Source organism: Neltuma alba, unplaced genomic scaffold (assembly GCF_004799145.2).
Source record: "Neltuma alba isolate B1F8T4 unplaced genomic scaffold, ASM479914v2 tig00010929_pilon, whole genome shotgun sequence".
NCBI classification, from domain to species: Eukaryota; Viridiplantae; Streptophyta; class Magnoliopsida; order Fabales; family Fabaceae; genus Neltuma; species Neltuma alba.
This window is the reverse complement of record NW_021635704.1, coordinates 168,489-189,714: the sequence shown is the minus strand read 5'-3', so window position 1 is coordinate 189,714 and position 21,226 is coordinate 168,489. Positions and strand designations below refer to the sequence as shown.

Genomic DNA, 21,226 nt, shown 5'->3' with positions numbered 1-21,226 from the left:
ATGATCTATTAAAAAAAATTATAGATAAAGTTTTTTTCCCCCTTGTCCTTTCATTCATTCTCGTGCCTTGTATGGTGTGTGAGAATCTGAACACAATTATGAAAATTTAAAATTCATCTTCCGTTTCTTTGCTTTATTTTATTTTTTTGATAAAATACATTCACTTTATTTTAACTACCAAACTTTAATGTTCACACCTTGTTGGCCAAAAAAAAAATCATATCTTTGCTTGACTCACTGAAAAATGAGAGAATAAATGAGTTTTTTTAGGAGAAAAATAGGAGGAAAGAAATGTGGAACTCATCTCATGCTTGTCCTCAACTTTTCTCTTCAGGTATTGAAAGGAAATTATAAGTATTTCGTGTGCCCTTCCTTATCTTAGGCGAATTAGCTTCTTAAATATAGTTCAATAGACATTTGACACAAATTTTTCTTTTTAAGTTTATTTATGGCCATTCTTTTTAAGTTTATTACGGACTTTGCACGAATTACACACACATTTTTTTGCCATCCGCACACGTATATATTTTGCCTATATATATACACACACAAACACACAACTTCAAGTGTTTAATATAAGAGCTAGTTTGATATTTAATCTAATTCTAAATATAAGATCCCCATCTATTTTATCTCTCATATTTTTCTATTTTTCTAAAGTAGTCATTAGTTGTACATGTTAAATGTTTCATCAAATAGTAATTCTGATTAATACATATGATTAACGAAGGTGTTTTACATAAGATAATACCTATTTATTACAAATAACCAACTTAACTAATTTTTTTAGTATACTCAAATTAATCAGTTAACTCTTATATTAAGAATCAGAAGTAGTATTTTCAATTTTTTCATCTCTTTCAACTTTTATAATAAATTTTTATCATTTAATAATAATTTTAAATAATACTACCTCTATTGTCTTTCTTAAAATCTATTTGTTAATCATATGCGTTAGAATTATTCTATCATGAAACATTTAACATGTATAATTAACGTATGGGTTACTTTGAAAAAACTAAATAAATAAATATAAAAAACAAACTAAATTAAGATATTATATTTCAAACCAAGTCAAATCTCCAACTAATTCTTATATTAAAAATCGAATATAGTATATTTTATTTATTTTATTTTATTGTATTTAATTTCAAAAAAAATTCTGAAAAATAAAATTTTCGAATTATTTGATTTTTAAATATAGTAACATGATAATATATCTTTTTCCATTATATTTATTTTGAATTATTTGATTGTTTTAATATTTTTATTATGATATTTAATTTAATTTTAAACATAATATATTTTGATATGGGAGTAAGGGTATTTTAGTTATTTAAATATTTACTCATTTTATTTTCTTTCTATTTTTCTCCTTCATCCAAATAAGGAGATAACATTTTCTCATCTTAATTTACAGTTACAATTAGCAAATTTATAATACCACGTAAGGAAATTAACAATTCCCATTTTTCATATTCTCATCCAAATTTACAACTCTCGTTTCTCATATATTTTTGCATCCTCTTGTATGTGTTATTATAAATTTGTTAATTATAATTGCAAATTAAGATGAGAATAGGGGAAACATGATTTGTAAATTTACTTGTTATTGTAAATGTGCTAATTGTAGCTGTAAATTATGATGAAAATATGGCAAACGGGAGTTGTAAATTTCATTATGTATTGTTATACATTTACTAATTATAGTTGCAAATTATTTTTTACTGGTTGGACTTCCAGCTAAATGCCAATGGTCAGAACTCCTGTAGGCAATGATGGTTGATTTTTTTTTTTTTCCTTAAAGAATATCAAAGACGCTAATGTCTTTCCACCCACAAAAATTAAATTTTATTTTGATCACTGAGAGTAGAATGAAATTTCAGGATTCTTTAAAGACAAATGCGATTAAAATGGATGCACTGGGGGTGCAGAGAAATTTGTCCAACGAAAAAACTTCCTATTTATAATATACAACAAAACGCCCAATTCATGCAACAACCACATATTACCATTGGTGGGTTATTGATACATGAAAATGTATTAAACTTTAAACAACTGATTATGTCACTATGAATTGGTCCAATATCAAAACCGAAAAGGTCATACTTTGCAATTATGAAGTTCTTCCAAAAATAATCATATATACAAGACCATCAAAAAAAAAAAAAGATTGTTAGATTTACGAGGCAGATGCCGTTTTGCCATAGTGTTAATCAAATTTTAACATCATTCACAAAATTGACTTTGATTTTACAGAAACTTCCTCAACTCTGCAAAATTGGCTTCTCTTGGATTTAGGATGCCCATTTGAGAACATTGCTATGATGCTCGATTTCACCGTCAATGGTCAGTCTCTCAATTTCAGGCCCAAATGAATCTCCCTTAAATGCCACATCTATTCAGCAAACAGTTGAACAATGTCGGATTCAACAATATATATGACCAATCGAATTCTTTATATTTATATTCATATCTAATTACAAGGGAAAAAAAACATTTAATTCCAATTCTACCTTCAATTACATATTATTATTGAAAAGTGCACTTTTATTAGGCAAGAGCAAGACAAGTAATGTTGTATTCCTCCGATCATAAATATAAGACTCATTTTGTAATGTAATTTACATTACAATATGGGTCTTATATTTAAGACCGGAAGAGTATTTTGTTTGGTTTTGTTTTTACTGATTAGTGAGGGTAATTGTTTTTGAAATATTCACGTTTCTTTTTTTTTTTTTTTTTGCAAATAAAAACACTTATCTCAATCTCAAAATTTAATTTCGATTAGGGAGAAAGAGTTATAGATCATTTCAATCAAATGAAACATCACTTAAAATTTCAAGACAACGTAGAGTTAAAAGTAATGAAACCTGGATTGGAGAAAAGCCAAAGAATGATGGCACAAGCAAACAGCACAAGAGGAATAACGTGAACTATATTCTCAGCAAACTTAATGCGAGCTTTTTCCTTCTTCGTTAACTCTACAACGGGATCATATACCGGTAGATTGGTGTCATCTATTGCTGACGATGAAAATTTAAGCCCTCCTAACGATTGATACGTTGTGAATTGTTTGAAATAATCTTCAGAGTATCGATTCCAACTTGCCGATCTGTGCATTTTTTTTTTGGTTCCTTAATTTGATAGCTAAATTGAATGAGGATCTAGGAGGAATGAAATATAAAAGAGATAGAATTGCTAAGAAAGAAGAAAATAGGCAAATGAAATTCTATGAGATGGTTTAGAACCCACAAAAAAAGTGAGTCTATTTATGGCATAGCACTGAGTTCGGCAACCTTTGCTCTCCTCCACACTCTTTCCAATTTGTGGAAATAGCACTTTTGTCCAGTGATATTATTTCATGAACAACATTTTATGAAGATTTTTATCATACTATCTCTAGTCTTAATTAGTAGAACTAATTGGCTAATTTGAGAAGATTAAGAAAATAAGTTAAGTTAGTTATTTGTAATAAATAGGTGTTATGTTTCTTAAAATATCCTTGCTAATCAAGTTTGTTGGCTAAAACTACTGTTATTAAAAAGACTATCTTGAAAAAGAATGTATAAATATGATAGACAAAGTGAATTGGGAGTCTTATAATTAAGGTCAAAGTAAAAGTCAAACAAGGCTTTATATTAAGAATCGGATGTAGTATTATATAACTAAATTGATATCATCCAAAAAATTTAGATCTGCTCAACTATTTATTAACAAAACTAATGTAATGAATATGCTGACATAAATAAATAAATGTGATTAATATAGGGATCCTCTGAAATCTGAATGAATAGAATATCAGAATATAAATTTCAAATGGCTAAATGAAGAAGAAGTACTTTTTGTTGAACTATTTATTCACTCTGTTACACAACGGTGCAAAACCTTGATAATGGCCAGTAATTCTTTTTTTTCCTGAATGGCCAACAATTCAGTGTTCATGAATGTTATTTTTTCTTTTAAAAAAAGGTCACGTCTCAAATATATAAAAAATTAAAGCCCCACAAATGCAATTATAAATTATAAAGTTCAAATAAAACATTGGGTTGTTTGGTAACAATGCTTTGGGCCTGAACAGCACCACTCCTAATTAGGCTTGGGCCGAAGCTGAATCCAACATTTGTAGCATACTGGCTTACTCGGAGAGGATATATCCTCGGCCTCCGACTACCCAAACTGATCCACCATGTTGGCCCAGTAAAATGCTGCAGGCAGCCAACGGCGTTAGGATGATAAAAATAGTTAATTCTCACCACATAACTAATTAAGATTCAAATTTCTATTAAAAAAAATATTTACATTTAATATTCGATAGTATCTTGAACAAGATTATCTCCAATAAAAAAAAACATTATAAGTAGTGTTTGGTTGGGGATTTTTTGACAAGAGGAGGTGAGTGTGCTTAGTTGGAAAGAATGAACAATTTTTTCATAGTGATGTCCCTAAATATAAAAAATAAATTCTTTTTGTTTGAAACTTCAAAATTGTCTTTTCATTTTTACTCCCATTGAATATATGTTACTTATTACCACTCTACAATAATTTTTCACTTATTATCTCTCATGCATTCTCTTTACAAATAAGAGTATAATAGAAAAATATGTATAATTCATATTTGAACTAAATTTAACTAATATTTTGAAGGACAAATGTGCAAATTTATCCTAATATTATTTCTCAGACATACTCAACACTCTAATCTTTTTAGTGATGCAATTTTATCTTGATCATTATTTAGAGTATAATTTTACCCTTGATCTTATTTTTTTGGATGCCATTTCATCCCTGATCTTTGAGTACAATTTTATTGAGGGATAAAATTACCCAAAAAAAAAAAAGATCATGAGTAAAATTGCACAATTAAAAAAATTGAGATGCTAAAGGCATATGAAAAATAAAATGAGTAAACTGGTATTTTTATCCTAGTTTGAACCGCATAATTTTGATAGTTTTTTCTTATAAGAGATGGAAGGAGTAAGTGTTTACCCATTTTCATTCATGAAAGTAGTTCGTGATCAAAAGACTACGATTATGATATTGACTACTAAAGGTCTCATTTCACGTATTTGAAAATAAGCGGTGGCTCGTTAAAATTTTTTTATTATACATGGAATAGATATATAAAAATGGACATAGCTGACACATTATATACATCAGCTACTATACAGTCCATTTCAAGTACAAACATAAATTTATTATCACATACCAGTTTTACTAATACTAGTCACCTATCTTACATTTTCTCCTCAACTTTATAAAACATTTTAGAAAAAGTAGAATGACATCCATGGAGGGGAAGCTTATCGTGGTGGCATGTGGTCAAACCGGCATTTTGACCATCAAACTTCAGCAACTTTGCTGACAATTACAGAGGCATACTTGGCAATTGATGATTCAGGGCATTGTTGAAGCCTTCCAACAACGGGAAACAATGGTGATGAACGGAGGAAGTGTCTGCAGGGTTGGTGGGCACACATTTTTCCCAAGGAAAAGAGAGCTATTTTTAAAGGGGACTCACTTATCGAATCATTTCTGCTTGGATTCAATGCTGTAAGCGAACAATCTGAAATTAGCTTCAGGAGGGCCTGGAAACAAGAAAAAACCAAAATCACATTACAAATACAGCTGATAGTAATCCGTGAAGCCAAGGATCCATTCACCTAAAAATGGGTAAGCTGTCAAGCTAGAGGCAAGGAATAAACTTCATTACAATATGTACCATGCTCCTCACACAATTTGTGCTTGAAGTGTGACCGAAATGCAGACACTCTTGCCCAAGTAGTAACATTCAAATCCAAATTTAAGGCAAAAAGTCATGAAGCAGCACCCAACTCAAAACAAAATTGCCTTAGTTATGACTTAAAAGTAATGTAACTCCCCATAACGTATATACGTGAAGACCAAATAGTAGCGAATCCCATGAAGTATTTGCGCAGAACATTCGAACTTAAAGAGGAGGTTAGGGGAGAAGAGAACTCATGAAACGTGTCACTTGAAACAGAACCACGTTACTCATGACTTGTAAATGTAGCAAGACACCCTGCATGTTTGTGTGCCCATATGAAACCAAAGATTAGAGTATCACGTAATAAACTTATGCTCCCTTGGCTTGGAGGTTATATATTTACGTATGTATATTATACGTATGTAAATGTTATGCAAAACTAGAGCATCAAAGATTCAACTTCTGATCACTTGGTTTGGAAGCTCTAATATGATGTCAATCATTGGAGGTTATATATTTACGTATGTATATTATACGTATGTAAATGTTATGCAAAACTAGAGCATCAAATATTCAACTTCTGATCACTTGGTTTGGAAGCTCTAATATCATGTCAATGATCATTCAAATCAAAAGCGCAAGTTCTTAAATAAAGACCCATGAATCATATTTTACCCAAGAGTCTGGAACAGTTCTACAAGCAAACTCTTCTTCCCCCCCCCCCTTTTGGTGAGAGTTCATGTAAACTAGATGTGTGCATAAGCTTGCTTGGTTGACTTAGCAAACCTGTTCCAACCCTGTCACTTCGGGCTGAGCTACAAAAATTTGAAAAGAACCAAAAGTGGAAAATCTGGCGCAACCCAACGCCCAAGAGGATTAGTACTTGAATTTTGATGCAAATGAGGTTCATTTGGCATTTTTCATGCTGATCCTGGGCTTCAATGGTGGTGCTCTACTAGATAAGGTCATTCCTTTCCCCTCTTTTGAGGCTGTTGGATGACTGAAGATGGGAGAAAAATGACATTTTTCAGGGGCATTTGTTTTTACATTCTTCTAATTGGTCCATTTGAGACCTGCTATAAATCCCTGGCCTGGCCTGAGAGCCACTGGGCCTACCTCATGCAGGGCCATAGGCCAGAAAACCTAGCTCGAGGGATGCTCCTGGAAGGCCCATGTTTTAATATCAACTATTCAATGCGAACAATTAAAGTCACCGAAATAGATTAGGATAGTCCTGTTTAGTTGTCTGAGTTATACATGCAGAGATTTGACATAACACTTGCGTACTCCTAATATTTTAAGCTAGCATGCTACAAACCTGAATTGCTCCTTTGGATACAATATCTTCACATAGCCTGTCAGAGTTGCGAACCAGATTGCTAAGTGCGCCTGCCGCATTTGCTTTAGTCTTGTCCTCTTCTGCCATCAACAGCAAATTTGCCAATTGAGGAATGGATCTTCTCAGCTCTTCATATAGCATGTCATTGTGGTAGGCTGCGTTTCCGATCTGAGGGCAGGGTGAAGGAAAAAAATTAGATCTACCAACAAGCCAACTGCTACAAAAGCAGGATTAGAAAAATTCATGACATGCCAGATGCATTTCCCCGTTGAACACAAACAGGACTCTTCACTGTTAGAAGCGTAAAACATAGTCCCTCTAGTTTCAACTTTCAATCAAGGTAATAATTTTCCTCCAATAACATAGGAAAAAAAAAAAAATGATAGCACATAAACTCAAAATATATTGTCCATACTGTAGAGAAAGAGAAATATCGACAGGAAGCATAAATCAAAGTTCTTCCCAGCTGGTGAGAAAAACTGTAATACAAGCAATACATGAGAAAACCACTTAGATTATAGCAAACTTGACATGTGACAATAAATCACATCTAACTATAATATTTACATTCACTCTCTGATGTAATGGAATTTAACTATTGTCCTTCTTAAATATTATCCTTAAATATTCATTAATTTAATCTAAAAATTAGATGGATTGAGTTGCATTAATTAAAACTCAAGTGGTACAATAAGTATTATCAAACTAGATGGGGTTGGCTACACAAATCACATGACGCAAGTATGCTCTATCAACAACTAATGTCCATGTAAAATTAGGCAGAATTTTACATTTAATGTTGACGGCCTCCGAAAACTCAAGTGATAGTATCGGTCAATATTTAAACCAGAGAGCACGTTACTCAAGCTAAAATAAGAAGGATAAGTGGGTAAAAATGATCATATTGAAATCGGCAAGACTAAATTATATTGATGACTAAACTATAGATCCAAAAAGTGCAATTAAGCTTCTAAATATTGCATAAATAAAGTGAATAAAAGAGTTGTTGCCATTGATGTGCAGCCAATAACCAAAAGAGAAGAGTGAAACATCAAAAATAGCCACTGAACAAAAAGAAGTTAATAAATCTTCGCAAAAGACATAATAAATCAAAATTAATAAATCTTTAGCACTCTGAGGGAATTGATAAAGCTTACAGCAAAGCAAGCAAATTTTCTTGTACGTCTGTCTGGATCAGCACATCGATCAATAAGAATACTTACAATCTGATGTCTTGCCTGCAATATCCGATGTAATAAGAAACTGTATTATAAAATGAGGTCCGCAGAATATGTCAAGCATGATTTGATGTGCGTCAAAATTAAAGCTTTTTAATTAATGCATGATAACATTGCTTTACTTTTTTCACAGATTAAGACCAGGATAAGCATATATTGCATTTAACGTTATTTTATACATACAAGTGAACTATAAAAGTAGGCACTGTGACGACACATATTTCCAATAGCACTGCAAGTTTTGGCGCGGATGTTGGGGTCATCGTGCAAAAGAAAACCTTTTAAGAACTCCAAGATAGAAGCACCTTTAATGTACTCATAGAACGCCTGAAAACAGAAAAACAGGACATACAAATGATTTCAAAAGAATCATAAAGAATGAACATTCAAAAGCACATACAGTCCAGTACAGTATAAATCTCAAAAATTGAGACATGGTACACCAATAATATAAATACACTGGTTGGACGGAAAATTCAAAAGAAATTGAAAAAGTGACCTTGGCGTTACAAAAGCCATTATCCTCATCTCCAAGATGTAATGCACGCGAAACCACAAATGAATGAAGTAAACATTAATTTTTATCAAAGATAAGTTCATGAAGCAAATATCAAAACGTAAGTAATAATAAATTGAAAATTTATTTTTTAGTTTTCAATTTATATATAATTGCATATACAATATCAAACAGAAATTATTGAAATAAATTTGTCCTATTGTAAAGTTATTTTATTTTACATCGTTATTTTATATATATTAACTTGATTGATGGTGAAGCATTATAAAAATTTACACATCTATTTCTATGTTTCTAAATAAATTTGTTGATACATCATATTTAATAACGATAATGATGGTTTGAGCAGAGCAGGATCTCTAAACAAGTTCCAATTCAATGAAAAATACGGTTTTTTAACACATATCTATACGCACAAAAGCACATATCAACACAACTTTAGAGCACAGAATGTCTCCATTTATCTGCTTTGTTCAACTTGTGCATACCCACCATTGTCATGTAAACTGGAAAAGACAGAACTGATATTTGTTTTGATCATGGGAAAGCATTCAATGAGAAAGAATCTTACCTTGTCCATACGAGCAAGATCAGAAACTATCATGAGGGCATCTAGTGTGACCTCTTTTGGGACTGAACCATCGAAAAACCTTCTCATCCGATTTGGATCTAGAAGGCCTTGGCTCACAAGTTGAAATGCCAAAGGGCGATGACTGACCATTTTAGCAAGAAAGGCAACAGGCCTACCCAACTCCTTCAACTCCATATTATGTAAGCATCGCAGGATAGTACCAGGAACTCCAACCTGAAAACTTGAAAACATTTGATAAGGATAAGACGAGGATATAATACATCTTGATATGGCAAATAAATGTATAATAAACTAATAACAAATTCTAAATACTGCAAACAGTATTAGACAATTAAAGCAATTCACCAACAATAGTAATTGAAAGAAAGCCCAACAAATGGATTTTAATCACAAAATAGTCATTGATGCCAGGGAGAGTAAACAAGCTGTCATCAGCTATAAGACTCCTCAGGAAAAGGGGCTGTAAAAGCATCTCATTTTACCATGCTAGGTTGATAAGAAACAATGTCGTTTTAATTGGAAGATCTTCCAAATCTACAAAATAAATGACAAAAGAAAAAACTGATGAAAAATTTAACCTCAACAAGGATCTTGATGTATTTTCCCATGTCATCTTCTATTGCTTTAATTATGGCTTTATCTTCCATGCATACTTTATGACAAGGAGAGCCCATGTTGAGAAGAAATCCACTGTTGATCGATGTTGTGGCAGCCGGCAAGCCAGGCACATTTTGTAGAGCAACAAATGGAAATGCTAAGAGATCTATTATTGCATTAATTAGATCCCTAACTCCTGCTCTCCCTCCACCAGGTCCAATCCATCTGTTTATCAACTTCAGATGAGCATCACATATCAAGTTAGAAAAGAGCTTGATATGTTCATTCCTAATCAATATCTGACGAAAAGTAGAAGCACCACCAGAGAGGCATTGACATATTGATGAAATTGTCCATATAACACCTGTAGGGGATAATCCAACTGTATCATTTGAGCACTCAGCTCCATGAGAAGCATTGGTGCCATCAATGCTTAATAAGCCAATAAGCAAAAGAGGGACACCAATAGCACACAACTGTTGAACAGCTAATGGTCCTCCCCACTTCAGTCTGGAATCTAAAAGGCCAACACAACCATCCCTTAGTCCTTGCCAATATGAGAGCTTCCCACCAGGGTAGGAAGGATCCAATTCATTTTTATTAACAGATGAAATTTTAAGATAATCATATAGTGAAGATGTTCGAGGAATCAAAGGCATGGCAATTTCAAAGATCGAGGACTCAATAGCAGCCCCTGATTCAAGGGATAGAATGGATGCTAAAGCAAGCATGGCTGATGCATTTTGGGGTTGACAAGAAGTTTTCTCTCTATCATCAGAAGAAATATGATGGGCGAGCAATGAAAGTCGAGCGAGCTGTTTCTTCGGTGAGTTTGTGAGCATAAACAGTGCTGAATTTCTTCCAGATGACTTCAAACATTGAGCAATTATAGCAAGAATGAGGCATGAAGAAAGAATCAGAGCAGAAGGATTGGTGAATTTGCACCTCAGATTATTTGAATCTCCACTTTGTGGATCTTTATTTAAAGAGGCAGTGCATAATGACAATACAGAAAATATTTCCGAAACAATTGTACCATCTCCACCACCACTAACAACAGTAGCCACAGGAAGGGAGCTAGGAAGACCACAAAGGAGTGATGGAACAACACCACTGTGCAGGCAACACCTTGACAAAAGCTGAAAGAGCAAAGGAATAATAAATTTATCATTGTCAGTATGTCATATCCATAACTGGAAACTTCAATTCAATAATTGAGTGTAACAAAAAGGTTAAAAAAAATCTGTATTGCCTTACAATATCTAACCAACAGGACACGCATAGATCCTGCTGTCACAAAAAGAAACCCTGTAAACAAGGTAAGCACTAAGCCACTCGTACCTGAAGACCAGAAGACATTGCAGCCTCAAGGCATTGGTGGAAACAGTAGTAAACAGCAACCCGAATGGCTTTGGTATTCAGAAATGCTTTTGTTACTGCTTCAACAATTTTTGATGACTCACACCCAATAAGTGGACTTTGATCATGATCTATAATTTCTAATCGGGACAAAGAATGGCTCTGCAAAGCATCTATAGGAAATACAATGGCATTTGTTTTCATGAAAAGAATATCCAATGCATTTATCAGAGACCAGATAGCTCTACATGCCTCTGAAGCTGCCCGTAACATAATAGAAGAACCTGAAGAACCTGAAGCTTTTAAGCAGAGACACAAAAGATCCACTACACCAGATGTTTTAGCATGATCCAGAATTTTTTTTATCGTCTCATTCAATGTCTCGGGACCTGAAGTCTGAGAAGATGATTTAACAGCCTGAGCAACTTTAGATAGCATTATTGTAATACATGCACTGGACTCATAGAGAACCTTTCCAGATGCATCATTTATGGAAGCTACGACCTGCATATATCAATAATTGAGAGTGCAGTACCCATGTAAGCAATGTGCATCACCAAGAGCTTTCTTTATGTCTATCAAAAAGTATTAAGTAATATCCAAATCCTACTGGATTACACTATGATAATGCATGACAGGTACAGATATAGATTATAAGAACAGGGACAAATACAGTGTAGTAAATTCACTGTTGATAATCTTCTGAACTATTTATTGAACACAAATATAGATTATAAGAACAGGGACAAATAAAATGTAGAAAATTCACTGTTGATAATCTTCTGAACTATTTATTGAATAGAAATCATATGCATCTATAAAAGATGATGGCCTAGTGGGAGAGTGGGATAGGTTTACAGCAGAAAGAGGCTCAAGACTCTTCTTCTAAGAAGCAGGGGAACGTTTATAAGAGGAGGAGGGCCAAAGAAGGCCCAATGTGAGAATAACACTGCTGTCTGGAAGTGAGAGGAAGGGAGGTGTAAGTGCTTTCTTTTGGGTTGTGTGCGGTAGAGTGACAAAAGAAGAATTTTGGTTTTAGTGGGAAGTCAGGCAACCTGGTTTCTTGTAAACCTAAGTCCAACTTAAGCAAGATTATTTCTTCTTCTGTTTATGCTATCGTAATTATCTATTGGAGGTCAATTAGGTTGAGAGAAAGGGTCACCATGGCATATGACTTTTTTCAAATGGGTATTTCTTTCCTACTTTCCTCATCTTCATTTGTAAGAAAGCTGGGATTTTTTGCTCTATCACCATGTAGAAATTCAAGATTAGTACATGTGTGTGTGTGTTGTGTGCATAAATTGAAGGTAAAAATAAGAGCAAAGTACTCCAACTAAAAGACATAACTTTTAAAACAGGATAAATCTATCTTAATAAAAATACAAAACTTAAATTAATCATATCCTGATAAAAGGGACAGTTAAACTAATACAAAATCACATAGAAGCATTATCCCCAAAAAGACAAAAGACAAAAAATAATCCTTAAATAAAACAAATCAAATGTCAAGTACTCAAATGGCATGAAAAAAACGTAGTTAAAATAATCCAACAGAGTCTGTATTACCAATGAATTTTTACATTTAAACTGGTTGGATGCTATCCCTTGTTTAGAATTATCATATGTGAAATTACATAATAAAAAGAATATGACCTGTGAATAAATTTCCACAATCGCAACCCAATGCCTCAGATAAGAGCTTGCATTGAAGCTTCCATTATTATCTAATAACATTTTAGTGATAGAGAAACTCTGCACAAAATAAAATGTTGAGTTAATAATGAAGTCAATAAAATAAAAAACTATCAAGCAAAAGATTTAAAATACAAAAATATGATAAAGATAGGATACAGGCGAACAGCCTTGGAAATTTCTGGCTTGAAATTAAAAGGAAAATTTATATTTTGGGGGAAAAAGTAATTCATAAGGGGAAAGCAGAAAATTATTTTGTTGAAAAATTCTGTGAAAAAAATAAAAAAGCCTTACAAAAAGTATCAAACTAACAAAAAGGGCAGGGATAATGATCAAGTGAGAAAAACAGAAATTACAATCTTCAGTAAACAAAAATGAAAAAAATGTTTAGCAATCAATTATTTGCAAATTGAACCTAGCTCAAAGCAGGGTACAAGTATTAAAGAGAGGAATTCTAATTCAAATATTTCAGTGCTACACCTTTTCTACCATGTCGTTAGCTTCAGAGGATTTAATTCTCATGATAACTCCGCTAAATGCTAGAAGCTCACTTAGTAGTTCATCTATTCGTCCACTAGAACTGAGGGCTTCTGCTGCAACTAGATTTGAGAGAATTCTCAATGACCGATTTGTATCAACAATGTCTTGATCACTGTACATTTTCAATAAATAATGAGTCATGTGGGCTTAACATGCATAATACACATGTCTACACATCTCATTTACCTGCATTGGTCAGGAGATCCTTCAGACCATGTTTTCAAGCGTAGCATAAGATAAGCCAATGCTTCACTATCCTGACCAATTAATTTTGCACCTTTCACTGTACGAGAGATATTTTCTAGTTTCTCCAATCTCTGGCAACCTAATTAGAAATAGTTCTGTCACATATTACAGGCTTTCAAGCAAAACAGAGAATCATAATCATTTCTCTACGTAAATAAAACACAATAGTGTTTCAAGATCCTGCATGATATCAAGCCACTAAAATTCTTATGTGTATGCCTTTGCTGCTGGTAAAGGTCTAAATAGAATAATTTTCATGAGGCCATAAAGCTTGTATTTACTGAAATGCAATGAGCCACTCTTGGAAGCCATCTTGTCTACTACTTCCAGGTACAAGAACCAGACAAAAGGAACTAGTACATAGAGAAACATAGAAGAGTAAAAAAGTGCAAAATGCTATGCCAAAGACCCACAAATGGTATGCTGAACTAAAAATTATTAATTCAACAGCAAATTAATGGTTAACACCAATTCAAAACCATTAGATCATCAAATGATTTCAAGTTTGCCAGTTTCCAACTAGCGCAACCGTAAGTTAAATATGTCATACCTAAGCAAACTTATATTGGAACTTAAATACCATAATAGACTGCTACTTACCCAACTAAAGTAGCAAAAACAATGGCATAATATTCATTAACAGAATATATTGAGAAAGAAATTAATTTCAACATAAAACAATTCAAAATCTCAGATTAAGTTCTAAACAACTACTTAGCAAAAGTAGGACAAGAAGATAAAGAGGAAAAACAGCACCTTTCTTCTGACATCAAGTGAAGTACAAGCATACTAACAACCAGGAAACATTACCTGTTTCTCTAACACTCTTTTGATTTGAAAATCCTGGGGACGCATTATGTACTGAAGGATGGGCTGTCTCCAAGTTGGGACAATTTTTCTGAGCTTCACTTTGAGAAGGCAAAGTAGTATTCTCCTCAAAAGCTGTAATGTAATTGATTAGTCTTGAGACTGATTATGTGAATAAGGATCATAAAGAGATACAGATATATATAGTGGCATATCTACTTGCAGCACTAGGGCTAGAAGAAACTGAACCTGTTGAAGGTTGATAGGTTTTTTCTTCACCCCTCCGTGTTGGATCACAGCCCTTCGGTGAAACAGATATCTCACTCGTTTCCTGTAGTAGGCACAAATTTATGTGTTTCTTACGTTTTAACAAAACAAAACAATTGTGCATCTATTGTTTATCTCCCAAACAGAGGTGCCAAATAAATTTACTAGTACAACTATAAAGAAAGTTTAAATGGCTACCTTTGTCTCTAATTCATCTGAAGTTTCCTTAACAAATGGATGCTCAAGAAGAGCTGGCCAAGTCAGTCGACTTTCTGGTGCCTAATAGGAACAATTTCATAAACCAAAGAATTTTACACATCAATATGGATAAAAGTAATATGTAATAGAGAAAGGGAACTATCCACAACTGTGTACTACCTTGTTAAGTAAACCTTTCAAAAAGCTTTTGAACTGGGGGCTCATGCTGTCTGGATATTTAACTGGGTCCTGGATTATTGTATATAAGGGGCCCACACTTCATCATGGAGTGGAAGATCTAAAATAACAAGCTTCATCTGTTTCAGAAGTGTACCTTAACAATATGTCTGATGAGAGCATATACAGAATTTGTATAAAAAGGAGGTTGGCCAACAAACAACTCATACCTGTTGTGGGCATGAAAAAATGGCTTCAACAATTAAAATTAAGATGAATAACCAAAAAAAAAAAAAAAATTGAGACAGAAAAGGCTTTGTACTAACATGGCAATGACTAGGAGTAAGACAATATCATCATTCAGAAGGAAACTACAAAGGGTCTTTTATAAGTTGATCATATGCTCAGAAAATAACCTACGCAGAAGCTGAAGATAGAGCTTAAATCTGATGAACTATAAAAAAATATGTAAAAATTATCCACTGCTATGGATGGAAAATGGAAGCATAATAGTTGAGCGTTACAAGCAACAAAATTGAGGAAACAATCAGATGCTAGCACGAAGCTTACAGATTCTCAACACATCAAGTAAGAATTCAAACAAATAATACACATACATAACGGCACATAGAAGAGTATATTCCTTGTTCAAGATAAAGAAAACATACAATATAACACCAAGAGACCACAAATCAACAGTGTGATTGTAAGGTTGTTCCCGTACAAGTTCTGGAGCCATGTACAATGGAGTTCCTGCAAAGAACATTTAAGTGAAAAAATATACGCATAGTGGCATAATTTCTCAAATGCATACACATAGTAGCATAATTTCTCAAAATGCAAGAAGCTATTTTCAGGCCAAAAAAAAAAATGCAAGAAGCTGTAGAAAAGCCATTATACCAAATAAACATCAGTTTTGATAAGCAAACCTTTTATGGATCGCAAAACAACAGTGTTCATCGACATCGCACGTGCAAACCCAAAATCACAAAGCTGTTGCAAATCCAAGAGAAAATTAAATAATTATTAAATGTACTTATATATAGGAATGAAAACCGTATCATCAATAATCACTAAGTAGGGCAAAACTGGAGAGTGCGTGATTATAGGCAAATAAAGATTTTTGTAAATGAGCTGGATATAATTAGTACACATAGAAAGAATCAACAGACAAAAACATAACTTCAAACAAAACTCATTACGCTGGAAGTGAAGCCACCCAATTAATGTACAGCAGAGTAATATTATAGCAACTATTGTCTTTTCTCTGTTTCTTTATGTCTACGAATTACATCATCAAAATGGAAGACAATAAACTCTTTCACAACAACCAGCAGTGAACATTCAGAGGAAGAGCATTAGTGCACTGCCAAAAGGAAAGGTTCAAATGAAAAATGGCAAGCATAATGGATAAGCAGCAGGATCAAATATGTTCCGCAAATTATGCACCGTATAAAAAAAACCCAAGTGAAAAACAGAAACACAGGTTGGAAATTGATTCCATGTGAATGAAGAAACTCTAAGTTTAATCAACCTTGACAACAGATCCAGCACCAATGAGAATATTCTGTGGCTTCATGTCGCGGTGAATGATGCGATTAGAGTGCAAGTAGTATAATGCTTTCACCTGCATGGTAGAAATGGAAAAAAAATTGCAGTCTAAACAAAATTCATAGCCAAAAGTATGCTTTATTTGAAATAATAGGCAGAAGGCGGATTCTTTATAAGAATTAAATACCAATTGCTTTGCAATTGCTTGAACTTGTTCTTCAGGAAGGCATTTATCATCCTCAAGAATCTCAAATAATTCTCCCTGCCAATTGAGAAATAAAACTAGCATTTCTTATATGCATGATAACCCTGTCAATCATCAGCTAATTGCACATAATGTGTACAAGTCAATGTGTTTCAGAATTGAACGCTACAATCACTAATAGTCAAAAGGCCAACTTAAGTAAATGATAGAAGATGTTTACTTGCGCGAATTCTGTGACAACACAAAACTCTTGCGGGCTTTCAAAGGAATCAAGCATTTGGATAATATTTTCATGCTTCAATTTTCTTAAGATCTGCAAAAGTTAACAAACCACATATCTTTAAGTATTTGGCAAAATCGGAAGGAATCATACATTCATACAATTCATAAAAAGAACTTAAACAAGTGAATAGAACTGGCATAGACCCAACATATTTATACACTTCAATGACTGAGTTCACATAGACTATAACCCTTTTATTCCAAGGAACTTTTGAGAAATAGCGTCAACAAAAAACATGCTGATGTGAATTGTGCTTGGAAAGTGACCTGAGGACCACCGCATATAACTAGTTCAAAATCAAACTGCAGGTGTAAATTTTAGTTAATTTGTTCGGTTAAAATTTTAATCACCCACAAAGTAGTTTATTATAATTGCTCAAACTTGCTTGGTACTTCAAGAAAATAGTATGATACATTCCCTTGCAACAAAGTAGATACCTTCAAAGTCCATATAAAATATGAAATCTCAGAATGAAATTCTAGTGTGACAATAAAGTTTCATCTATTTAGAAGTTTTGACGTTTTGATACAGTTCCTTAAATGGAATAAAATATTTTTTATATATTCACTTCTTTAGGAATAAACTATTTTCTGAGGTGGCCAGTCACTTGTGGGGGAACAATAAAAGATAACGGACCAAGAAAGTTGAAAAAAGTAGAGAAGTTCAGACTTAAAATATTTGGGCAACACCAATATAGAAATTTAAGGAAATGCAACCTAAGAATACAGTAATCAAGGAAGCTGAATTGCTGAAATAGTGAAGGCAGAGTTGTTCTCTTCTAGTGGGGCACAATTGATGTAAGTCTAATAGCTTAATCAATTAAAAAAAAAAAAAAAAAGTAAAGCTTCACATTTAAGCAAATGAAAGCTAATGAGAAAAAAATAACAAGAAAACAGGTGAGCTAAAGCTTGAATTCAAGTGTACATTCTTAAGACATTTTGCATTCTTAAACCTTTTCATTACATGATGTATTGATGTGTTGATTATCAAATTACAATAGTTCTGATTCTGATTAGTTCAGGCTCATTGATTATAATGGATAAAAATTTTCTCTATAACTTAAATATTCAGGATTCAAAATCAAAATATAATTAAACAGCACATAAAGTGCTTCAAATTACAATAGTTCTGATTCTGATTAGTGCGGGCTCATTAATTATAATGGCTAAAAATAAAAATTTCCTGTATAAATTCAAATATTCAGGATTCAAAATCGAAATATAATTAAACGGCACATATTTAGTGTTGGCAAAAAAAAAAAGAAGCAAATATTTAGTGCTTCAATTATTCGAAATCAAAAGTTAAGCAAAGAATGCTAAATTATTTAATTGCATAGAGTCCACCCCAAGACTATCCTATTTTTTCATATGCTGATTCTATCTGCATGAAACTATGTTGCTTCTGCTAAATCGCAGGCAAAGAAATCCTAGTAGCATGGTACAGTGAATCTCTGCTAAACTCAACAGCAGAAAGGAATTCTCAACTCCAGCAATCTAAAGTTTTGAATGGCTGATAACTAATTTACTGTCACTGAATATATATTTGCTTACCTAATTTTAAAATTGGGCAGGAATCAAATATTGGAAAGTTCAATGTTCAAATACCGAGAAATTAAAAAGCCATGTAGTGAAAGCCGCTGACGCAGCAGTGCAGAGTGAAAGCAAAATGAATTACCTCAATTTCTTGTCTTAGATTATGGATGTCCTTCTCACTTTTGCCATGCTTCATGATGAACTTCATTGCAACGGTCTGGTATCAAAAGCAAAATTGAAGAATACAAATAGCAAAAACGCTAAAGAAAATATACACTTTTGGTGAAATCCAAGAGAACCTGTCCTGTATACTTCCTCCTTCCTTTGTACACCTTCCCAAATGAACCTTCACCGACGAGCTCAATTACATGGTAGTTTTCTACCCCCATTACTGAATATACCGATAAGAACGTCAAATCAGTTAATGCAACTTCTAAATAAAGAGAAGGAGAGACATTAAGAACAATAAATACCTATTATAAAAAAAAAAAAGAACAATAAATACCTGCTGGGACTCCGTAAAATATGCTGAGCTGACGAGTCTACTGGACAGATGAGTGCAATACTGCGTAGAATGGTTCTCCGATCTACTGTAGCGAAGAGAGTACTTGCCCTAAACCACAAATTTTAGGAAATCGAGAAGAGAAGCAGAACAAGAGAGGGGGGTAATCGAAAAGATAAGCAGAATAAGAGCGGAGAGGGTCGCGGATCGCTTTGAAACTATTTCATGTAGGGCAACTGGGCAAGAAATATATTCAAAATTTTTGCCGCCCAGCGCTCTTCGGACCTTGGGCTGTCCACGCCTCAACGGCTCTTTATTATTATTTTTCTTTTTTTGTCCTCTGCTGACAACGGCTAATGAATGGTTCTTTTTCCCCCTTCGGGGGCGCAATGTGCCGAAGTGGATTAATGGATAAAAATCAGATGTTAAGTAAATATTAATTTGATAATTGTACAGTAATATTACTTAGAAGGTGTGAAATAGAATTGTATATAGCTAGTCAAAAAATTAAATTGAATAGAAAATTTCAAATAAAAAAAACGCATGCTGATAAAAATAAAAATGAATGTACTGTTTTATTCCCTTTGTACACATAGATGTTTTTAATGTATTCTTCCGGTTCTTAATATAAGGCATATTTAACTAATTTGATTAGATTAAACAAGATATGTAACTTAGTTGATTATAAGAAATATGACTTTTTTTTTTAAAACACCATAATCATTTTTCTTAATATCCTTCTTCCCTCTTCTACTTGATCATGGTTAAAAGAGTATTCATAGAGATAATTTAAAAAAAATTAATAAATATGAGAAATATGTATCATATTTAGGATCAAAATCAACTTAACAATTAGGTCATATATTAAGAATCGGAGGAGTATTAATTTCTAAAGATATCTTGTACATAAGTTACAAGATGACTATTGCAAAAGTTTTGTTACAAAAGTTTTTAATGTATCAATTGAAGGTCCTCTTTTTTTAACTAAATCTCGCAAATCTCTTTTGCTATTAGCTTCCTCCCCAGTTTCATCTTCCACAGTGAACTTGGGTCATCTAAGGTCTGAGTTTAGGTTCTTAAAGTTGGATTATCTTTCAATGTCTTGTACTGGCAATTTGCTATGTATCACTCCATCCAAAATACATTTCAAAGGCACTCTAACAAGGCGGCCTTAGAAATTAATACGTTAAATTTCCAAATTCATAAGTTTTCAAATCTCATTTTTAACAAAATTGTTGTAAATAATCTTTTTTTTGTGTCATAGTAAATAATCTCTTTTAAATAAAGCACAAGATAGCCTTAGGGAGTGTTTGTCAACCATAAAAAATATTTCTAAGCATTTTTCCGCAGAACGAGACAAACTCATCCATATATTTATTTTATAAATTGTAAAAACACTTTTTAAATTATAATTTGGTTTCTATCCAAACACCCTCTTAATTTTTACCTCTCAAATTCATATTCACATCATTTTCAGTAGCAAATTGTCTCCGGTTTATCTTTTCTAATAATTCAGGAGTATTGGGATAACAAAATTTTTAAATCTCAATTCGGGTAACATAATCTTATAACCTTATCAATGGTTTCCTAAGTTTAGTTAATTCACGAGTATTGGGGTAACAAAATTTTTAAATCTCAATTCGGATAACATAATCTTATAACCTTATCAATGGTTTCCTAAGGTTAGTAATTCAAATTAAAATATGGATATTTCAAAAGGTTTATAATGAGATGTCTCAGAGATTCTATAATTCTGCATGCTTTTTATTAGGACATTATGACTTTTCTTCCTGATTTTTAATTAGTTTTTTGTTCTTTTTACTGGATTTTTATAATTTCTTCAATTATACTACTTT

General features: G+C 32.8%; 1 protein-coding gene across 3 annotated transcripts; it reads right to left on the bottom strand.

Annotated features, from left to right (window-relative positions):
- Window positions 1–5,083: 5,083 nt before the first annotated feature.
- On the bottom strand, window positions 5,084–19,572 carry LOC114760036 (serine/threonine-protein kinase TIO). 3 transcript variants are annotated; one of them, XM_028949281.1, is made up of 23 exons: window positions 19,374–19,572; window positions 19,168–19,259; window positions 19,011–19,085; window positions 17,274–17,366; window positions 17,036–17,110; window positions 16,832–16,924; window positions 16,227–16,290; window positions 15,966–16,050; window positions 15,455–15,527; window positions 15,301–15,369; window positions 15,121–15,201; window positions 14,905–14,986; window positions 14,659–14,790; window positions 13,789–13,927; window positions 13,543–13,714; window positions 13,024–13,122; window positions 11,353–11,874; window positions 9,993–11,150; window positions 9,394–9,627; window positions 8,489–8,632; window positions 8,225–8,305; window positions 7,047–7,235; window positions 5,084–5,588 (listed from the first exon to the last, which is right to left on the bottom strand). In XM_028949281.1, exons 2-23 carry the CDS (start codon window positions 19,255–19,257, stop codon window positions 5,343–5,345), a joined length of 3,996 nt encoding a protein of 1,331 aa, XP_028805114.1. In that variant the 5' UTR covers window positions 19,258–19,259; window positions 19,374–19,572; the 3' UTR covers window positions 5,084–5,342. The 3 variants fall into 3 exon arrangements, with proteins under 3 accessions (XP_028805114.1, XP_028805115.1, XP_028805116.1); XM_028949282.1 differs by lacking the exon at window positions 19,374–19,572 and having other exon boundaries at window positions 19,168–19,261; XM_028949283.1 differs by lacking the exons at window positions 15,966–16,050; window positions 16,227–16,290; window positions 16,832–16,924; ... (3 more) ...; window positions 19,168–19,259; window positions 19,374–19,572 and adding an exon at window positions 15,624–15,704.
- Window positions 19,573–21,226: the final 1,654 nt, after the last annotated feature.